Source organism: Magnolia sinica, chromosome 4 (assembly GCF_029962835.1).
Source record: "Magnolia sinica isolate HGM2019 chromosome 4, MsV1, whole genome shotgun sequence".
NCBI classification, from domain to species: domain Eukaryota; kingdom Viridiplantae; phylum Streptophyta; class Magnoliopsida; order Magnoliales; family Magnoliaceae; genus Magnolia; species Magnolia sinica.
This window is the reverse complement of record NC_080576.1, coordinates 19,241,770-19,263,315: the sequence shown is the minus strand read 5'-3', so window position 1 is coordinate 19,263,315 and position 21,546 is coordinate 19,241,770. Positions and strand designations below refer to the sequence as shown.

Sequence of the window (21,546 nt, the reverse complement as noted above, 5' to 3'; positions counted from 1 at the left end):
CATTGAACTATATTTCTTGCAGTTAGCAGTGCTTCCAAACACTGCTTTTTAAACTTAATATATGGATTATTCTCTGAGGATTCCAGCCCCCTGCCGAGAATATTGAGGTGTGGGTTTCAAGATACTGTTTCAGTGGTTATGTTGGCCATCCGTGTTACTGCCCTCACTTCATAAACATTTTTAAAATGGGTTTAGGGTTGCAAAGCAGGGTTATAAAAAAGGTGTCACCTGAACATTGTTTCTTGCAATTTCGACCCTATGAAGTCTATATCTTTATCAACTCCTGACTTCCATCCCTTAATCAGGGAGAGTGCAAAATTTCATAGCCCACCACTTAGCTAATTCAAAACGTTTCAATGAGATGTGTGCTAGATCTGGGTCAATCATCTGGTGGACCCTATGGACCCTAACATTTATTTGCCATAGCCTAAAACTCTCCAAATGTAAGGAAAATTCGGATGGTTATAATGCAATTGCATTCCACCTTATGGCTGGGCAGACCCAATTTTGGGACTGGTTATAATGATTTGATTTAGCCTAGTTAGTTCATTGATCTTCAATTTGGCCAAATCAGAACGATAATCTTTGATATAAATCCGATCAGACCATTTATCTTCAGTGTCATTTGAATTGAACCATTCAGCCTTAACATCCATCCAATAAGGACTGTTGATCTTTGTTAGACAGTATGGTCATCTGGCATGCAGACTATTGGTTCCATTTATTCTAAATGTATATTTCCTTGTGCATGTGTGGACCACATGATAAATGGATGAATTAAAAACATTCGCACCACATGATAAATGAATGAATTATGCCAGGTTACTCAAATCAAGCCCAGGCCAATAAAATATTTGGGTCCACTGTGGTAGGCCCATTCCAGCTCAAGCCTTGGGCTTTATAATGCAGGCCGGGCCAAGCTAGGCCTAGCCCAAACTAGCCCCTTTCCACCCCAAAATCTTGGGCTAAAATTCAGGCTTCATGCTCCCCTAATAAGTAGGGTCCACCCAGCATATACTTTTAGGAGCCATTATATATATATATATAGACACATACAGAGAGAGAGAGAGAGAGAGAGAGAGAGAGAGAGAGAAGAAGAAGAAGAAGAAGATTACATAAGGGTGGTGCATCTGAACTTTCCACATACAACCCCACCTTCCCACTACATTCAACTTTTGCAGGACATACAAGACATGAAAGAAGTGGGCCAGACCATGAAGATCAATATACAGCTGATGATCTGATGGTTCGATAAATGTCCAAGTCGACATGTATGTGTGATCATTTGACATGTATGCATGTAACTATAGCCCATGGTTCTAAAAAGAAAAAAAGAAAAATCTATATATACCTTGCCTTGATCACAAACAAGGGACTGTTATTTTACATTGACCCATAACTAGTCAGTACAAACATTGCAAAAGATGGCAATTTCGTCCTCAGAATCCTCTTAAAACAAGCCCATATCTTCCCTTGATCCTTCTGTGCCCCACGTGGAAGAGTGGTCGCATTTTTATTGTGGAAGTGGGATGTGGGCCAGGTCCTCTCTATAAGGTACATCATCCATTCCATGATCAATATTGCTAGCATCGTTGACACCTTTTTCCATTTGCGCCTGATCCGTATCGCTGATCTTGGCCGTATCTATGAACGTAACTGCTCTATCCTTTCTAAAGGTTAAGTAGATGACAAATAAGATGTAGATGGCCATGAGAGGGAAGACGATGATGCCGACGAAAACATTGGCCACCTTAGGCAGATCGTTATGGATGAGCCAGCCTACAAAACCCGTGCTGAGATAGTATATGTTGATACCGATGATGCCTGCTCCAAGTAGCCATGAAATCACGATGATCTGCAGTTGAAAATGATCAAGTTAGAACATGTAAGGGTCTGAACACACAACAACAGGTGGGCCACCAAAACTGCAGCTGTCCCACTTCAGCAACCATTGAGTGAGTAAGACATATGTCCCAAGGGCCATTCATTTCCACTGCTTGGCTGAACAACATGGGGTCCTTGTGGTTGCATGATCAAATGATCTGGACTGTACACCTGATGGATTATATTGTAGAAGGTGAATGAGGAAAATCACATGGATATATAGTTCGAATAGAAATTGGTCAGAGGTCTGTATTGGATGAGAAATTTTGAAGTGCTGGGATTTTCCAATAATGTGAGATTTGTACAGTCGCCGTCCATGGTTAGGCCCACTAGAAGGATGGTCGGGACTAGCTGACCATGTAGTCGGATCATGAATGGATCCAGGCATGATTAATGCAAAATGTCAACGCTTTACTATTCTGATGCCATCGGATCCATTGCAGAACTCTCTCTCTCTCTCTCTCTCTCTCTCTCTCTCTCTCTCTCTCTCTCTCAATCTTTTAAAGAAAGTCAATCCTCCCAATGCAACCATACAAAATGCATTGCTCTTGGACGCCAGTTTTCAATAAAACGAAGGGTCATGCTAATGTGAGGCCCACCAAACTTGTAGTTTCTTGACAAAAAAAAAAAGAAAAAGAAGAAGCTAAGAGCTTATGCTAGCAAGGCTCCTCAAGCAGATCCAAGAAACCGGCATGGTGAAATTCTCACTAATCAGGTGTGCATTTTTGGACCGTTGCAGTGATGGTTGGATTTTATTTTATTATTATTATTTTTTTAAATGAGTGGGATTCTTTCATGTGGCTGATCAATGGCGATATCTTACAAATGAACAGTCTGGGGGGCAAGGGCAGTCTCTTTTCACACTTGGGATGTTTTAAAAAGTGGAACACCTTGGAAAAGAAATCGAGTTCCATGAAAATCTACTTGTCCTCTGTTCGAGGGGGAAAAAAAAGGCTTTTCCTAAAAAATATGGAGATTGATATCTTCTTAAAAAAGCATGCCAAATGTAGATTTCTATGGCTACCAGGTATAAAGGACAACTCTCACTATTTAACCGTTGAACTTTTAACATTTTCATGAAAAATAATACCCAAATCAAACAATTGGACTGCATGATTTTCACTCACCAAGGATTTCACATAGCTTATAGCCACAGTCCTCTAATGCTAAGATTTTTTTAGGACCGCTAAGGAGGGCCTACTCGAAAAAAAGAATATTCTAATTCAAAACAGGCCGTTAGATATAATTTTATATCATCATCATTAGAGAGAAGAGTAGTAAGTAAAACATACATAGATTGAGTTCTTGTGGGGTCCCATCTTTGTTTTGCTGCTGCTGAACTTGAGAAGAGGGATAAGTGCAAATGGAAGCTCAAATGATAGTATCATCTGCCACATACATAAAATAACACAAATGAATGACAATAAATATATAATAAGTAGACAAACAACTTAAGACTTCCACCAAATGTGGCATATTGTTGATGGTTCGATGCAGAAAAAATACGCTGATGAGACAATCACAACCACCCAATTGTTCCCCATGAACATGGAACTTTGTTCATTTCAATTTTTTATCTTTTCATTGAAGCCTCTTACTTGGATGAATATGATTGTCCAACCAAATTGATATTTATATGGTTAGTCATCCTTAAACACATGGGCTGTAACATGATACCGAGGCTATGATGATGAGTTTGGCGGCGCCAGACGGGCCACTGATGATGGAAACAACCAAGCTAGGAGTAATCGCAATGCACCGGGTCATAAGGTTCCTTGTCCATTTTTTCATCTTGAGATCCAAGAAGCCCTGCTTATTTGGAAAAAATTAGAGCGAAGACTAGTAAAACGACAATCAAATAATACCAAAATCGATATTGATTTTCCTTACTTGCATGATATATTGGCCCGCATAAGTTCCGGTAATTGTTGAACTTTGCCCTGAAGCAAATAGCGCAATCGCATATATCGTGGAGCTTGATTTGCCTAACACATTCTGTATTGAGTATAATTAATTAGAAGTGTGGAAGATGAAACGTTTATAATTTAATTTCCAAAGCATGCTTTTGGATGTGAATTGAATACAAGTGTAATAATTCAATTCGATAAAGAGTAAATCATCAAAGTAATGTAGATCTAGTCCATCTATAACAAGGATCTAGCCTCTCCAAATTGTAATAGCTATCATTACAAGTTCGACTTGAAATGAATAGAAATGCAACGAGTTCGGTTGTAATTTGTTGTTATTGTGATCTAAGATGACACCATCCTACTTTGATTCTTTTTGTTATATTATGAATTTGAGAAATTGCGACATGATGTATGTGTTGCCTTACCTTGAGTAAGAAGGATGCGGAATTCAGAGTGAGGTTATTACACTTATCAGAGTTATCTTGAGAGAGATTTTCCGCAGAACATACGGCGCCAGAAACAGAGACGATGGCCACATTGATAAGAAATGCTATGAAGAGAGCAAAAGCACTCTCTATAAGGAAGTACCTGCATGCCCTCTAGAATAGAAATACACAAAACAAAAACACAGCTTTCAATCTCAATTTTCTTTAAACTATATTCAAAATTCATTTTTTCTTTCAATTCAAATCTCCCCATTGCTTACATTGATTCCTTGAACTGATTGAGGTATCTTTCTTGAGAGGACGAGAGCAGAATGCAAGAAAAGATTATGACTGCCAACAAGCAAAGATTAAATAATTAATATTAAATCCCATGTATATGATGCTGTGTTATATTACTAAAATAAATAATTACTGATAGATTAGTGTTCCTTACGGCATGACGAGGGCACCCAGAAGAGCAATAGCAGCTCCAGTCGCCCCACTACCATTGAGCTTTGGTACGAACATCCCCTTCAACACCTCGGATGCAGGGGGCTTTACATAAGCCATTTCCCCAAAAAAACACCCAGCCATGATGAATACTAGAATTGTTATCAAGAGCTCTAATTTCCGAATCTGCAACAAGAAGGGGAAGTAATTACATGATTAAGATTGCTAAACACTAAGGGAAAGTATACAATGAATGGTTGAATGTGGGAATTTTAATTAGTATTGAATGTTAGTGTTAAAGCTCCCTTAATATATATTGATTAGCCATCCTTTGATGGCTCGAGCTTTCAGAGAAAGTAGTTATTTAATATGGTATTAGAGAAGAAAATCAAGTGTTCGAATTCTGAAAGTAACAAATATGCCACCGAAATATATATATATATATATATATATATATATATATATATATATATATATATATATATATATATATATATATATTATCCGACATGGTCATAGTATGCTCCAATGCGGTCATATTCTGATGGCTCTAGATTTTAGAGAGAGTGGTTGTTTAACATTGAATTCCTATCTTAATCCTTGGTTCTTAAATCAAATGATTTCTTTGATGAGAATCCATCTTCTACCCATTATAATATCCACACACAATTGGGAGGCACATTTTGGAAGGAGGATAGCTTGAAAATCACAGTGATCACAAAATCCTAACAATCCAATGGTTTCTAACAAATGAATGATTAAAAGTAAAATAGGGAGTGATCCAAACTCAACCAGGAAATCAGGTAGTTTTTAGCATCTGGTCAGTGTATTTTGGGTTGTGTTCCATCCAAAATCAGGTCAGCAATGTCCAGCTTTATGTAAGATTGCCATTTGTAGGTGGACGACTTCAAACATTTCTAAAATGGTGGTACACTATCACAGGAAATTAGGATCCCAGTCTTTAATTTAGAACTGTATAAATATTGTATTTATTCTACTTCAATAAATGGTCATTTATAAATACCCACCTATCTTTTGGTATATTCGCAAAATTGCCTAATTTTAAAATATTTAAAGTGATCCACCTATTCTTTTGCTCCATTATTGATTTAATGATATGGTGTTATATGCCGACTGCATACAGTTCAAAATCAAATTTTAGAAAAGACTAAAATACCCTTTATTTAAAACATGTAACGGTATGTGGCGTGGGAGTTAATGTTCAAGGATCCCAAGCTAGGTGGCGCCCACTATAGTGTTTGTGAGAAATTTACCCCGTTCATATGTTTTGCCAAATCATTGTATGGCATGAGCCCAAAAAATGAGGCAGATCCAAAGCTGAAGTAGGCCACACAACAGAAAATAGTGGAGATTGTATGTCACCATTGAAACATTTGTAGAGTAGCAAAATATTTGGATCAGGCTAATTATATTTTTATTCTTTCAATTCATCTCAGTGGTAATGACCTTATGAATAGCCGCGTAACTTTATGAATTGTTTAGATTGCATATAAACATCATGATCAAGCCAAAGAAGTTTTGAACATTGGGCATCCCTTTTTCTATTATTTTCATTCATGTGGCCCACTTAAGTTTCAGAATTGCCTGATTTTTGGTCTCATGTTTTAACATGATCTGCCAAAACGGATGGACATAGTGGATTTCTCCCAAACATCATGATGGGCCCTATGTGCAGTAAGGTAAGCTTGGTGAGGCCCACCATAGTGTTTGTAAAAAATCAATACTGTCCATCCAATTTTCCATATCATTTCAGGATATGACTTTGAAATTGAGGTAGATCCAATACTCAAGTGAACTACACTAGGTAAATTTATTTTACAGCTCTAAGATTACCTACCATTGAAACCTTTGTAGAGCCCACTTGCAATTTATATTTATCTCAATTTTTGGTTCATGGTCTAAAATAAACATACAAAATGGATAGTTGGTTTGAATCAATTGGATACATAACATAGGCCTTATAAACTCTTTCTCATACTATTCCTAAACCACGTGGGTAAATTTGTAAAAACAAGTACCTGTAAGGGTAAAATTATATTTTACATGATTTAATGGTGTCTTTCTATCCGTCGTTAATTAAAGCCAAATAAACGGTTATCTCAGCATCTTTTTTCAAAGGTATGCTTATTACTTTAAATAATTTAAAAGCAAGCCGATTTTTGAATATTGACCAAAACACAAGTAGTTATCTCTAAATAACCCTTAAATATAAAAGGAAAAAAAAATTCTTCTCCTACGGCTAAGTCAATATAGTGATGTGAAGACATTTCTGACAATGAAGGTCGCGGATTGCGACTTGGCTGGGACCTGGAACAAGAAATGTGGGTGCGACCCAATCGTAGCCGTAGGTCTTCTTCGATGTGCATGCATTGTATATCCACGCCGTCCATCTATTTTTCTAAATTATTTTAGGGCATGTCTCAAAAATGAAAAAGACGAAAATTTCAGGTGGACCACGAAAGGTTTTTAATGGTCAATAACCACTCTTTCCTGTGGTGTGGTCCATCGGAAATTTCTATCTGCTTCATTTTTGGGACAGTGCCGTACAATAAGATGAAAAAACATATGGACGGTGTGGATATACAATCAATACATCAAGGTGGGCCCTATGATCTGAGTCCCACCAACAACACTAGTTCGCAGGTCGCAGCCAAGTCGCGATCGCGGTTCAGATGCACTCAGGGCCCATTTGGCCGGGTGGATTGGAAGGGTTTGAATGGTATTAGGGTGGATGGCTTGGATTTCTAGGTAATAATGGTGTTGCAGTGGATTGTCTGGAGATCCATGGGATTGTTATATCCCTGGATTTCTATATCCAGTCTGTTTGGCGCGCCCGGCCAATCCCGTTATTAAACTTTCTCATCCCTTCTAATCTCTCGAACCAAACACGTCCCAGGCAAATTTGACGGATTAGGATGGATTTGGTGGGATTTAGATGTAATGATGGTGTTGTCAGCAGATTGTCTTGAGATACCTGGATTGGGATCAGATCACCGACTCTGTTTGGCACGCCAGGCCAATCCCAGGATTTGACTTCCAATCCCTTCCAATACCATCCAATCCCTTCCAATCCGACCGGCCAAACGGGCCCTCAGTGAATCTAGATCGTCCATCTGGTGGGTTTCATCGTGGATGGACCATTATAGAAAAACTACAGTTACCAGATATATGGTCCCGATCTTCCAACCATACCTCCACGTGTAGGCTGGTAAATTACGAGGACCCAAGACCGGATGGATCATCACCACGAACCATACCCCAATATGTGGCACTGATGTACCGGTATCAAAATCATCATCACAAAGGAAACGGATTGGCTACTCCCCCTGCCACCAGCCAATGGCTGGTGGTCGGTGCTCTGTGGGCCCCACCATGATGTATGTGTCTCATCCATGCCGTCCATCTATTTTTCTAGATCATTTTATTGAATGAGAGAAAAAATGAGGTATATCCCAATCTCAATAGAACCACATTACAGGAAACAGTGTCGAATGAATTTCGATCATTAAAAACTTTTTGGGGCATAAAAGTTTTGGATCAAGCTGATCTTTGTTTTTCCCCTTCATCTGGGTCTGTATGAATTAATCAACATATTGGATGTTAAATAAACAGTACAGTGGGCCTTAGGAGGATTTTAATGGTGGATATCCAATCACGATTGTTTTCGTATGGTGTGGTCCACCTGAGATTTATATTCTTATCATTTTTTGTATCAAGACCTAAAATGATCTGTAAAAATGAATGAACGGAATGGATGAAGCACATACATCATGGTGGGGCCCACAGAGCACCGACCATCAGCCACGGGGCTGGTGGCAGGGGGAGTAGCCAATCCGTTCCCAATCACAAACATCACGGTGGGCCCCACCTAGCTTTGGACCGGGTCGCAGGCAATCAACGTCCAATTTTACTCGACCCTTCACTCCACCCGATATTTAATAACTAAATTTTTTTAAAAAATAAAAAAATTAGTAATAAATGTTTTAAATAGTTACGTATACTTTAAATATTATAATCGGTGAAAGAGATATGCTTGTAGCTTGATCTTGGTTGTTAGACAAGTGGCCGAGTCACCGACTCAGCTGAGTCGAACTCCTAGTCTATTACCATATAGGCTTTCAGGGCAATTCGGTCTGTATTGTAGCTGAGTTGAGTCTTGACTCGGTTGAATTCCAAGCTGAGCTAGCCATCGAGTTTTAGAACGATATTTAATAGTGAACGGGCATTGGCCCGAAAATCGCAATGGTTGGATGACCCTATCTGGACGGCTCCCATTCACTAAGGAAAAGGTCCATCTAACATGTGGTTATAATCGAATCAAAGAAAGGTCCATCTAATAAACGGTTATAGTTTAATGAAGGAAGTATTGGGTCGTGGCTAATTAAAGGCGAACCCGCAAGATGCCTACTTTAGAACATCAGATGCTTGGAAGGATCCCTGTCTCTGGGGCCCACATTGATGTACATTACTTAAATCCACTCTGTCCATCTGTTTTGAAAGAAAATTTTAGATTATCATCCCAAAAATGAATCAGATCCAACGTTCAGGTGGACCACACCACATGATTGACTATTAAAAACTTCTTGTGGGACACAAAAGTTTTGGATCAAACTGATATTTGTGTGATCCGATCTTATCAACAGGTTGGATGGTAACTAAAGATTCTGGTGGCCACATGAAGAGCTTTTAATGATGGGTATTCAATCACCACTATTTCTGTTGGGTGGTCCATCTAAGATTTAGATCCGCTTCATTTTTTAGACCATGCCGTAAAATGAGCTGTCCGAACAGATGAGCGGCTTGGATGTAAGGAACAAACATCAAGGTGGGCCCCACGTCAGGGATCCACCGAAGCCTTGCCCGTATACATGTGCCACGTGTGCTGTACTCTATCTGGAAGCTCGAGACCACCTTAACTGGTGATCCTGCGGGTCCCGTCTTTGATTAGCCTGATCTTGATTTAATTATCTTAGCCATTGATTAAACGGAGCTGATTATCTTAACCATATTAAATAAACCTTTCCTCACTGAATGTGAGCAGTTGATGATATTCGTCCTGTAGTATTTATCTGTATGCTGCCGATTAAAAACAAGAATAAAGCAAGCCGGCTTGATTAGAAAATCCCCACTGCCTAAAAAATAGGCGAATATTATCACCAGGTAGGCCACACCTCTTTTAAACAAATGAATGGGTTAGAAAAATTGACCCATTGTCCAAATTCGTACAATACGTGGCCCACCAGATGATCAGGTCAGCCCCTTTTTCTATTAATGTAATCTAGAAAGTGAGGACCGCCTGATGAACGGCTCCAATGCTACGTAAGAGTCCCGTATCCCGGAGTGGATTAGGTGAGACCCAGATCCACTGAGGTGGGTGGGACCTCTGACTATGGGGCCCACTGTGATATATGTGACAATATCCATGCCGTCAATCCGTAAGCTCATTCTAGAGGACGATCCAAAAAATGAAGAAGTTCCAGAATCACAGATGGACCGTAGTAAATGAAACAGTAGTGATTGGCCATTAAAAACTTCTTGTGGCCCGCGAGAGATTTAGATCAAGATCATATTTGTGTGGTCTCTTCGTCTAGGTGTTTGTAACCTTATCATCAGGTTGGATGGAAAATAAACATTCCGATAGAATCCATGAAGTTTTTAATGGTGATGATTCAATCATAACCGTTTCCCTGTGGTATGGTCCACTTAAGATTTGAGTCAGCTTCATTTTTAGTATCATATCCTAAAAGGAGCTTTGAAATGGTTGGACAGTGTGGATTTAAGCCACATACATCTCTCGAACGCAGATTTCCTGCCAAAGCCTTTTGCAACAAGTTCCTGCGCAGGGATGCTGGGTGGGCCCCACCGCGATGTTTGTGATAAATCCACTCCGTCCATCCTTTTTACCCATTGCTTAGTTTAGGATAAGTAACAAAAAATGAGGTGATCCAAAACTCAAGTCGGTCACACGAGAGAGAAAATTGGGAAAAAAAAATGCCTACCGTTGAAACCTTCCTAGGCTCCACCTTAATGTTTATATGCCATCCAAACCGTTTATAAGGTCATTCCCACTTGGAGGAAGTGAAAACACGAAAAAAATTGGCCTGAAACAAAATTTTCAACGGTACTCACTGAATATACACTGTTTTCTCTCGTATGACCCACTTGAGTTTTGTATCCACCTCATTTTTAGTATGATGTCCTAAAATGATCTCGAAAAACGGATGTACGGTGTGGATTTCTCAAAAAAAATCTCTATGGGTTCCAACCAGCATCCTTGAGCAGGAACTTCCTGCGAAACCTTTTGCAGGAAATCCGCGTCCCGGAGGCAAGTGCACTCCAAAAGTGCGCTGGCATTTACCGCAGGTTGCACGCAATAGCTGAACTCAGCAATCAGAGACTCAGTAGGTGTCTGCAACATGACGTTGGAATTTTGCAAGAAACCCCCTCATGCAATTTTTTTTCTTTTCTTTTGAAACCCCTATAAGAAATGTTAATATTTTTTTAGTTGCAAATTACCCCATATCTCTGCAACCCAAGAAGCAGCAGTGTACTCAATCCAGTTATCAAAACTCCTCCCCAAACAGGAATATGAAAGAGTATATTCAGAGCAAACGCCGTTCCTATCACTGCCAAACACCACAAAAAACAAGAGATATATATCAGCAATTCAAAACTCATTAGAAGAAGATAATTCATTCAATTCACTTCTTTCAGATGATTTTCAAACCTTCAGGTATGTCAGCAGCAATGACAGCTACCTCTGCCAGCAACCACAGGCAATATTTCACGTACTTGGGGTACTCTGCCTTACAAAGCTCGGCGAGATGATTCCCTGCAGAAATTACAATTGAATTGAATCTTGTTTTAGCTTGTTTGGGTAAATATAAAAAAATTTTAGCTTGTTTGGGTAAATATAAAAATTCAGTTAAATGGTCCGTTTTTCGCACCAGTAGATACGCCGAGATTGGCTGCCAGTGATTGAATTATAAGGGCGAAGATCAATCCGATGAGAATCACCCACAAAAGCTGTTAATACCATTTTGGGTTTTTGTTAGTTTATCTCAAGTACATGATTGCATGCATGGAATACACACACACATATATATAATTTCCACCACCTTTTTTATTTGAGTACACACACAGTTTCCATTTTGGAAATTAAATGGTGGATCTTGTACCGTTTGGATTACCAAATTGGAAATGGGTGTGTGCAGATCAATCAGGTTGGGTGTAAATGTCTGTTCCTAACACGTTTTTGCTCCTCCTGTCTATCTTTTAATGCATTAATTTGTTGTTATTTTACCTCATACTGATAACTAGCACCGGCCTGCATATCCGTTTCCACTGTATTATCATTCCAAGAAAAACTTCTTGTTAGTAGAGAGAGAGAGAGTGATGGCTGGTGATGGGCGAAGGCGATCTTATAATCTACATTCAGTTGGATGACCATTCATCCAAGTTGGGCCCATCTTATGAATGGATTGGATGGCATATAAAATACAGTGAGCCCCCAAAAACAATTTGGAAGGTTTTAATGGCATGCATATGCATTCCAACTGTTCCCTTAAATATGACCAATATAAGTTTTAGATTGATCTAATTTTTAGGATTTAAGGAGAACATTAGGAGTTTCACATGATGGACGGACCGGATGCCATGAAAACATAACAATGGGCCCATGCGTCGTTTTGTGTGTATGGAGAGAGAGACTTACAATTGCCGGGGTCCAGATATGCGATGGACACTAGAAAGCCTGGGCCTACATAGGAGAGGAACTTTCTCCATCCGGGTTTCTGACGATGAAAACAAGCATGCAGAAAGTAAGAGGAGGGAGAGAGAGAGAGAGAGAGAGAGAGAGAGAGAGAGAGAGAGAGAACCTGATGCTTGGGATCCTCTTGTTCATGATGAGATATTGCACTTGTTGTTGTCATATCTAATTCAATGGAAGCAATACGATTGCTACCTCTCCATGATGGAGGGTCCCTGCTAATAGCTTGCTCATGATGTTGTTGTTGCTGACTTGCCATCTCTTTCTCTGTCTCTCTCCCTTCACAAAATCCAACCCTTCATGCCCCCTTCTATTTATAGAAAGAGCATGCAGAGAATGTAATCGTAGCGTTCCCACATCTCACCTTTGCTAGCCATCTCTCCCATTCTTACTATGAGACAGCGAGCCTTCATCTTTCTATCATATTAAATTAATAAAACATGGTGGTCTCTACTCAAAAACGGTTGAAGCACTAGTTATAAACCATCTAGCTCATAACTTTCAACCTATTCCGTGCATGTGACATCCAACCCTTCCAATACTTTGACCCCACTCCGAGTATCTCCCAGTGCAAAAATCAGCCACGTCAGCCTCGTGATGGGTCCAACCTACTGGACGGGTTAGATCTTGCAGGTGGACCATAACTTATAGTCCAGCCTCTTGGATTTGAGTCATTCTCAAAATATATTATTGACACGCCAATATATTTGGAGCTTGGTAGCGACTCCTTACCTCAACTGCGGTCCCTCTTGCAAATTTTTTTTTTTTGTTCTCAGGATTTATCAGGAAACGGATTGGCTACCCCTCGACACCAGCCAGTGGCTGTTGGACCGTGCTCTGTGGGCCCCACCATGATGTATTTGTTTCATCCATTCCGTCCATCTATTTTTCTAGATCATTTTAGTGTTTGAAACCAAAAATGAGATATATCCAAGTCTCAAGGAGACCACATTATATGAAAAAGTGCTAAATGAACGTAGACCATTAAAACGTTTTTGGGGCACATGAAAGTTTTGGATCAATCTGATCTTTTTTTTTCCTTTCATCTAGGTCTGTATGACCTAATCAACAGATTGGATGTCAAATAAACAGTACAGTGGGCCTTAGAAGGATTTTAATGGTGGATATCCAATCACTATTGTTTTCCTGTGTTGTAGTCCACCTGAGATTAATATCCCTCTAATTTTTGGATCAAGCCCTAAAATGATCTGCAAAAATGTATGAACGGCATGGATGAAACACATACATCATGTGGGGCCCACAGAGTACCGACCACCAGCCGGGCTAGTGGCAGGATAGTAGCCAATCCGTTTCCGATTTATCACCTACTTGCAAACGTACGTACAGCCACTTGTTGTACCGGACCATCTTTCCCGCCAATATCTACTTTTGTAGGACATCGGTATTACTCAACCGGTAGGTCCCACCGAGAAGATCACCTGTCAAAACAATCATTCTGGTCTGCGGAAACGGATTTGGGGCTGGTGGTCGTTGCTATGTGGGCCCCACCATGATGTATGTGTTTCATCCATGCCGTCCATCTATTTTTAGGTATCATTTTACGGTATGAGTCCAAAACTGAGTTATATCCAAATTTCAAGTGGATCACATTACATGAAACAGTGTTGAATGAAGGTCAACCATTAAAAACATTTTGGGGGGCATAAAAGTTTTGGATCAAGCTGATCTTTGTTTTTTCTCTTCATCTGGGCTTGTATGACCTAATCAACATATTGAATGTCAAATAAATAGTATAGTGAGCCTTAGGAGGATTTTAATGGTGGATATCCTATCACTATTGTTTTCATGTGGTGTGGTCCACCTGAGATTTATATCCCTCTTATTTTTGGGATCAAACCATAAAATGATCCATAAAAATGGATGAATGGAATGGATGAAATACATATATCATGGCGGGCCCACAGAGCACCGACCACAAGCCACGGAGCTGGTGGCAGGGGGAGTAGCCAATCCGTTTCCCTGGTCGGCAATCAGGTGGGCCATCCCGTTGGAATCAATGGACAGCATACTGTTTGATTCAACATTCAATTGCCGTACACCTAGTCAGAGAACCGTCTGATTTTATTAAAGACGATTATCATGGTTGGGCCAATCGTTTCCACGGTATGGATTTCCTAAACAAGTGATGAATTGGCGGGAAACATGAAACTGGTACTGCAAGTTGTGGTGCCAGCCATGAGTTCTCCGCGTCCCACCCCCGCCCGTCTCCAGCTGGGAACGGGCGGGAACTTTGAGTGGCCACCGTGATGCATGGGTCTTATGCACACCATTCATTATTTTTTTTTTTCGTGTCATTTTAGTGTATAAGCCTAAAAATAAGGCAGATCAAAGGCTCAAGTGGACTATACAATAAGGATTAAACTTTTACCATTGAAAACTGCTTGAGTGCCACAGAAGTTTTGGATGGAGCTGATATTTGTGTTTTATCTTCATCCAGGTGTATGTAACTTCATGAATAGGTTAGATGGAAAAAAAACATCATGGTGGGCCATATAAAATTTTCAACGGTGAGAATCATTATCACCGCTTCTTCTTGTGGTGTGGTCGACTTGAGTCTGGGATCTGCCTCATTTTTTAAATTGTAATCGAAAATGATACGAACAAATGGATGGATGGTGTGGATAAGACCCATACTTCACCGTGGCCACTCAAAGCTCCTGCCCATTCCCAGCCCGAGACAGTCGGGGGCAGGACGCAATCCGCGTTCCTCTTCTTCAGTTGCAAAAGAGTAAAATGTGCCAGCTGACCACTATTTGTAAAATGCCGGCCGCCGGGTGACTCATCCACCGTACACGTGGCATTCATGTTCGGTAATCCTGACAGGCCGGCAATCCAGAAATATTTCACTTATTGGGCGATCTTGACCATGTGGAGTTTTAGATCGTTTTGGTCATGTAGTTTAATTTCTGGCAATGATCGATCCATAAGGGCCCTAATATTTGAACCGTCTGGATCGATCACACGTGCATGCCACGTGGATGAGTTACTACGGCGATTAACCATCACGGCAACGTCGATCGAGCTATAACCAGATATCGTACCGTTTTAATACATCCAACGGAGAATCTAAGAAGCGACTATCCTGTTTCCGTTACAAATGGCATCCGTGTTTCCTTGAATTCTTTTTTATCGTTTTGACGAGATGAGAGAGGCATGGAACATGCTATTTTATACTCTGGCAGCAGGATGGTTGATACTCAGGAATCATGATGGCATTCATCAACCGTCTAAATTTATTAAACCACTATATCTAGGCCGTTATCTCAAAACAGGATCGATTGTCCAACGATAAAAGCTAATGGACATTGAGTAATTTTCTTTTCAACCATTTATTAAATGTCCATCAATCATACGATTAAAATCCGAATCAATGTAACTGATGGTTAATGATCCACGGTTTAAGTTATGTGCATGTCACGTGTACGATGCTCTGATGACTGCGTATCAACTATAATCTGGGAGAGTATTTATTTTTTTAAGGTCATATGATACTCAGGCTGCGTACGAGGCTTGATACACAAGCACTCAAAAATTGTAAACGTGCCGTACATTTACTCAAATAAGACCGATTAGATTCATGTATCCAAGTTACAATCAATCATAACCTCTGATTCGTGGACACTTGTTTGTGGAAACGGACTGTTGGATGTTTTTCATTTTTAACCGTCCAATAAAATGTCCACCAATTGGTAGTCAGATGATAAAATAAATTTAATTTTGGTTTATCGTACGTCTACACTGAGTACTATAATTTTGACAGTTTATTTTGGCTAGTTTTTAGCACGCACTAGGTGCCAGCATATCAACCATAACGCTCTGCCGGAGTATCAAAGTGCCATATATCATATATGGCGAGAATCTCACAGGAGGAGGGAGTTTGGGCTAGAGCTGACGACCTTTACTACGTAGAGGTTAAGCGCCGGACGCAACCACCCGCCAGATAGCATGAGTCATGCACTCTCGCAACTGCCTCCCTTCATTTGTCGTTTATGCAACGTTCGTCATATGCGGCTCTTGCAAGCCTCTTGCCATTTTTATTCTTATCGTAACAGCAGGCCCTTCCAGGTCACCGCATGACTGAGCTGGCGTTTTCTCAAACTCACCTAGAGCACACTCACTCATGTATAGTTGACACTACTGTAAAAACAAATGCCTTAAAATCTTCTGTCCTGCTGGTCGACCTGTTGAGGGTCCACTCGACTCAAAGTCCAACATGCATTGTATTACGTTTGACCAGTCGAGGGTCAGACTCAACTGGTTGAAGGACCCCTTCGACCAGTCGAAGCTCTGGCTCAACTAATCGAGAGTTACGCAGCCCACGCACAAACTGCGTAAATTTGATGCAGTTTTTGAAAATTTTCAAACTAGATGCGTAAGTGGAGTTCATAAACTATAAATAGGGGTCCATAAGACTATTATAAAGTATTCTAAAGCTTTCTAAAAGTTTTCTAATGATTCCTAAAAAGGTTTTTGAATTTTTAAAGGGTGTAGCAATGGTAAGATTCGAGTTTGTTCGAATCAGTTAAGTCTTCTCTCTTTGTAATTTATACTTTCATAGTGGAATTCTGTCGCTTTGTGCCGCGGTTTTTTTCCGAATAGGATTTTTCATGTTAAATATTTGTGTTCTTTTGTAATTCCTTATAGCTCTTGGATTGCTATCTTAGATCTAGATCTGTGTGATTCCACAACACAAATCCTCAACAAACACTTTCATGGCAAAGATTAACGCCTCGGAAACAACCGGGAATGTCGGGACCTTAAATCAGTTGTATTTCATAAATTGAGATAAGTTTTTCGACATATTATATATGATTTTGGAGCAGGAGTAGCTCCTTAATCCAACTAACCTGTTATGCAGGATTGCCCACGCTGGATTTATAAGATTCCATCAGATCGAATACAATTTTTTATGCTTTGAGTTGTAAAGTTCGTGCACAACATTAAGAGGGCTTATAAAAGTTAAGAGAATAATACGATTGGGACAAATTGGACACTTACCATTTCTGGCAAAAAACATAAAGCCCAGTAGAAATTTAGGAATGGATGCCTTGTATTACTAGTAAGTTTAATATTTATAGGAAATCATATTTTCAAGGTATTCGAGTTAGAGTTTAGGCCTAAGATTTCATTCTAGATTGAGCTCATTGTTTAAAAAGGTTATAATTTCATTATTTTTTTTTTATCATCAATCAAATTATTTTAAATTTATTAGAAATTATTCAATCAAATTATTTTAAATTTATTAAGAATTATTCCTTCTTCTTTTTTTCTTTTTTTAAAATTCTATTTTACACATGCACACACACCCCACACACTCACGCTAGTGGAATTTCACCACCTATGGGTACTCGAACCCTTGATCGGGAGTTGAAACTCCCGAGTGTCTACCACCCGAGCAAGACTAAGGACCTTCTTAGGAATAACTCCTGTTTTTACTCTTGGTGCATTCAAGAAAGCTCTATCCAGGGTCCAGAAAACTTTATAGATTCGGAGTAGTTATTTCCTAAGAAAGATGGTGATCGAGCTCATCACGTCCCTCCCTGCATCACTCATCGGGTGGGCTCCACCATGCAATACCATCAATAAGGCTGTACCACTCGGTAGGAAGTAATTGGACGGATTAGAAGGTGTGGGCCGATGTGCGGACCCAAATAAAAGTAAGGTCGGTAAATTCGTCAGGAGCAAGCATTACCCTTAATACCGTCCAAATCATGGTTACGCTGGAGATGGGTCCCATAGCATGAATGAGAAGGGATGGATGATATAACTGATGGATCGGTCAAAATATTCACTGTTCAGATTCAACAAAACATATGTCCGTTGAGTAGAAGATAGAATCTCCACATATCAGTATATTTTTGTGTGTTTGTCCTATCTATGGTGCGGCACTAGTACTGTATTTGGAACATTCGAGTTACAGTGCGTATATACGTCACATGTACATGTTTAATAAAGAGTCAATTTTCATAAAAAATCCATTTACATTTTGGTCTATTTTCGAAAATATTTCTGCTTTCGAAATATTTAAAAAAATTTAAGAGGCTAAAATTTCCTTTATTTAAAACTAAACCAGTTTAGAGAGAGGCTTTTGTGTATAGTGGTCTAAAGCTAGTTAGGGTCCACCAACGATGTTTGTGAGAAATCTATTCCATTCATATATTTTGCTGGCTCATTTTATGGCATGACCTTAAAAAATGAGACAGATCCAAAGATCAAGCGAGCCACATGAGAAAACAATGGAGATTGTGCACCCACCATTAAAATATTCATGGGGCCATAAAAGCTTTGGATCATGCCAATATTTTTGTTCTTTTGGTTCATCACAATGGGAATGACCTTAGGAACAATTGGTCTGCTCTATGAATGGTTTGGATTGCATGCATGTAAATATTATGGTGGAGCCCATGAAGTTTTGAACAATATAAAGCCCCTATTTACGTGGTGTGGCCCACTTGAGCTTCAGATACACATAATTGTTGGTATATTGGTTTAACATGAGCTGCCAAAATGGATGGATGGGGTGGATTTCTCACAAACATAAAATTGGGCCCCACCTGCGGCAGGGTCAGTCAGGTCATGTAAGTGTCACATTTCCAGTAGATCGCTTGCTGGAGGGGAGAGAGGATTAGGTGCGGCTGGGTCGTCTCACTCAACACAGTGCTGCTCCCCTGACCATGGGGCTCACCTTGATGCACGTGTTGTATGTCCACACGGTCGTCATTTTGGGGCATAGGCCTAAAAATAAAATAGATCAAAATCTCATGTGGACTAAAGCACAAGAAACCAAGGTGATTGACCGTTAAAAACTTTTTGTAGGCCACAATTTTTTTAGATCAACCTAATATTTGTTTCCCTTCATCCAGGTCTAGGAGACCTTACCAAAAGGTTGGATGGCGTAAAGGTTGGATGGCGTGGATATGCAATGCATGCATCAAGGTGGCCCCACTGACAAGGCTGCACTATGTTTTGTGAGAAATCGGATTGCGTACTGAGTTACTCAGTAGGCTCTCATCGTACTGAGTAAACGCAGTTGGGGCCACCTTGAATGTATGTGGTCTATCTATGCCGTTCATCTGTTTTTCCATCTAATTTAAGGAGTTGAACCCAAAATTGAAGCATATCCAAAGATCAAGTGGATCATGCCACAGGAAAGAGTGGAGATAATAATTCCCACCGTTGAAACCTTTCTAGGCCCCACAGTGCTGTTTATTTGTCATCCAACCTGTTCATTAGATCATACAGACATGGATGAAGGGAAAACACAAGTATAAGCTTGATTCAAAACTTACGTGGCCTCCAAGAATTTTTCAACATCAACTATTTCCTGTGGTGTAGTCCATTTTAACATTCCATATACTTCATTTTTGGTTTCAGGCCCTAAAATTATCTTTTAAAATGGATGGACGGAGAAATAGATCATGTGGACCTCACAGAGTTTACTCAGTGTGAGGCCATAGTGGCACCTACCGGGCTCCCCACGCAGTGTACTTGGGTCGGAAGCTAGGTGAGGCCCACCATGGTGTTTGCAAAAACAAATCATGCCGTCCATCTTTTTAACCTGATAATTTTTAGGCATACCCCCTAAAATGAGGTAGATTCAGTGCTCATGTGGGTCACATGAAAGGAAACAGTGGAAATCATACAGCTACCATTGAAAGATTTGTGGGGTCACAAAAGCTTTGGATCAAATTAAGGATTTTGTTATTTCGGTTCATCCCAGTGGGAATAACATTACCAAAGTTGAGCTGCTTTATGAATGGATTGGATTGCATATAAACATTACGTTGGAGCCACAACGGTTTAAATGGTAGATAGATTTTATCCATAATTTTCGGTCGCGTGCTCCAATTAGAACTTTATATCTGCTTGATTTTATTTTATCTTTCTTACCATGAGCTGCCAAAAACGAATAGATGGGGGTGGATATCTCACAAACACCACCACGCCTCACCTGCGGTGGAGTCAATTAAATGTCACATCACCAACAATAAGCTCTTATCATACTGCGTGAACAGACCACTTTGAATTCACCTAGTTTATCCACACCTTCCATCCATTTTTTCAATTATTTTATGGGTTGATCACATAAACACCCCATTTAAAATAAGGACACGTCATTCTTTAAGCTTCAAGATTTTAATTAATTGTCTCATACTGATTTGGAAATCATTGAAAAGCCAAACAGATCACGCTAGAAGCATACCCGGCACGCACCAAAAATAACCAACGGACCGGATTTACTGACACCAAGTCCAGTAGTGATTCGATCACGGCTGAACGTCCAAACTCCAAAACCTCTGAAACTCTCTGTATCACGCAACCAACATGCAAAAATAGATAAAACGAATATTCTCTACCCATAGGTCACTCTCTATATCATTCAGTCATTCCGGATAACGTTGTGTTGATGTTAAAATTTTTCAGTCATTCCGGATAACGTTGTGTTGATGTTAAAATTTTATATCTTTAAAATTAAGGAAAAGTGTAGTCATCCTGATATATAAAATGACCATGGTATTATGTGAGGCAAATCCTGACCGATCAAGATGATTTATAATTCATTGGAAAGGTGGTTAAATGATTTTCATAACAAATTTAAGTTTCATCAAATCCAAGTCATGATGAGGAAGATTTGGCCTGTTTATCAAAACCATGCATTGCCAATTGACTAAAATCGAAAAACTTTGGTCACACTTTAAACTAATCAAACGAGATTCGATTGAGATGATTTCAATTGCAATGAAAAGCTTATTAGACGATGTTCCAATGATCATAATATTATAAAAGGCAGACCATTGGTCAAATTACAAATAACTAATTTCGTATATTGGATGGACGTATTTTCGACACATCAAATAAGGTCTGATTGAAGTGGTTTTAGTCTTGTTACAAAACTTACCTGATTATATTTCTAATAAGATAATTACCAAAAACAGAGAAGTAACAAAGAATATATGAGCGGTTGAACATTTGAAGGAAAAAAAAAAAAGACAAAAAGTAATAATTACTTTTAATACACACACACACACACACACATTCAAACGTCTCTGATATGGCCCACAAGTCA

The 21,546-nt window shown here is 39.6% G+C and overlaps 1 protein-coding gene across 1 annotated transcript; it reads right to left on the bottom strand.

The window, feature by feature from the left end:
• Positions 1 to 1,095: 1,095 nt before the first annotated feature.
• Positions 1,096 to 12,849, bottom strand: LOC131242675 (metal transporter Nramp6.2-like). The gene is made up of 13 exons (XM_058241470.1): positions 12,568 to 12,849; positions 12,405 to 12,483; positions 11,994 to 12,034; positions 11,638 to 11,716; positions 11,418 to 11,522; positions 11,207 to 11,316; positions 4,674 to 4,855; positions 4,501 to 4,570; positions 4,220 to 4,393; positions 3,775 to 3,879; positions 3,562 to 3,693; positions 3,177 to 3,272; positions 1,096 to 1,855 (listed from the first exon to the last, which is right to left on the bottom strand). The coding sequence occupies exons 1-13, from the start codon at positions 12,715 to 12,717 to the stop codon at positions 1,514 to 1,516; spliced, it is 1,665 nt and encodes a 554-aa protein (XP_058097453.1). The 5' UTR covers positions 12,718 to 12,849; the 3' UTR covers positions 1,096 to 1,513.
• Positions 12,850 to 21,546: the final 8,697 nt, after the last annotated feature.

Bases quoted from the DNA above. Each gene is read 5' to 3' on its own strand.
- LOC131242675 (XM_058241470.1), bottom strand. From the start codon at position 12,717: ATGGCAAGTCAGCAACAACAACATCATGAGCAAGCTATTAGCAGGGAC. The intron at 4,571-4,673 runs GTAAGGAACACT...GCTTGTTGGCAG, and splicing joins CTGGGTGCCCTCGTCATGCC to TCATAATCTTTTCTTGCATT. The intron at 3,273-3,561 runs GTATCATGTTAC...TGTATGTGGCAG, and splicing joins AACTCATCATCATAGCCTCG to ATGATACTATCATTTGAGCT.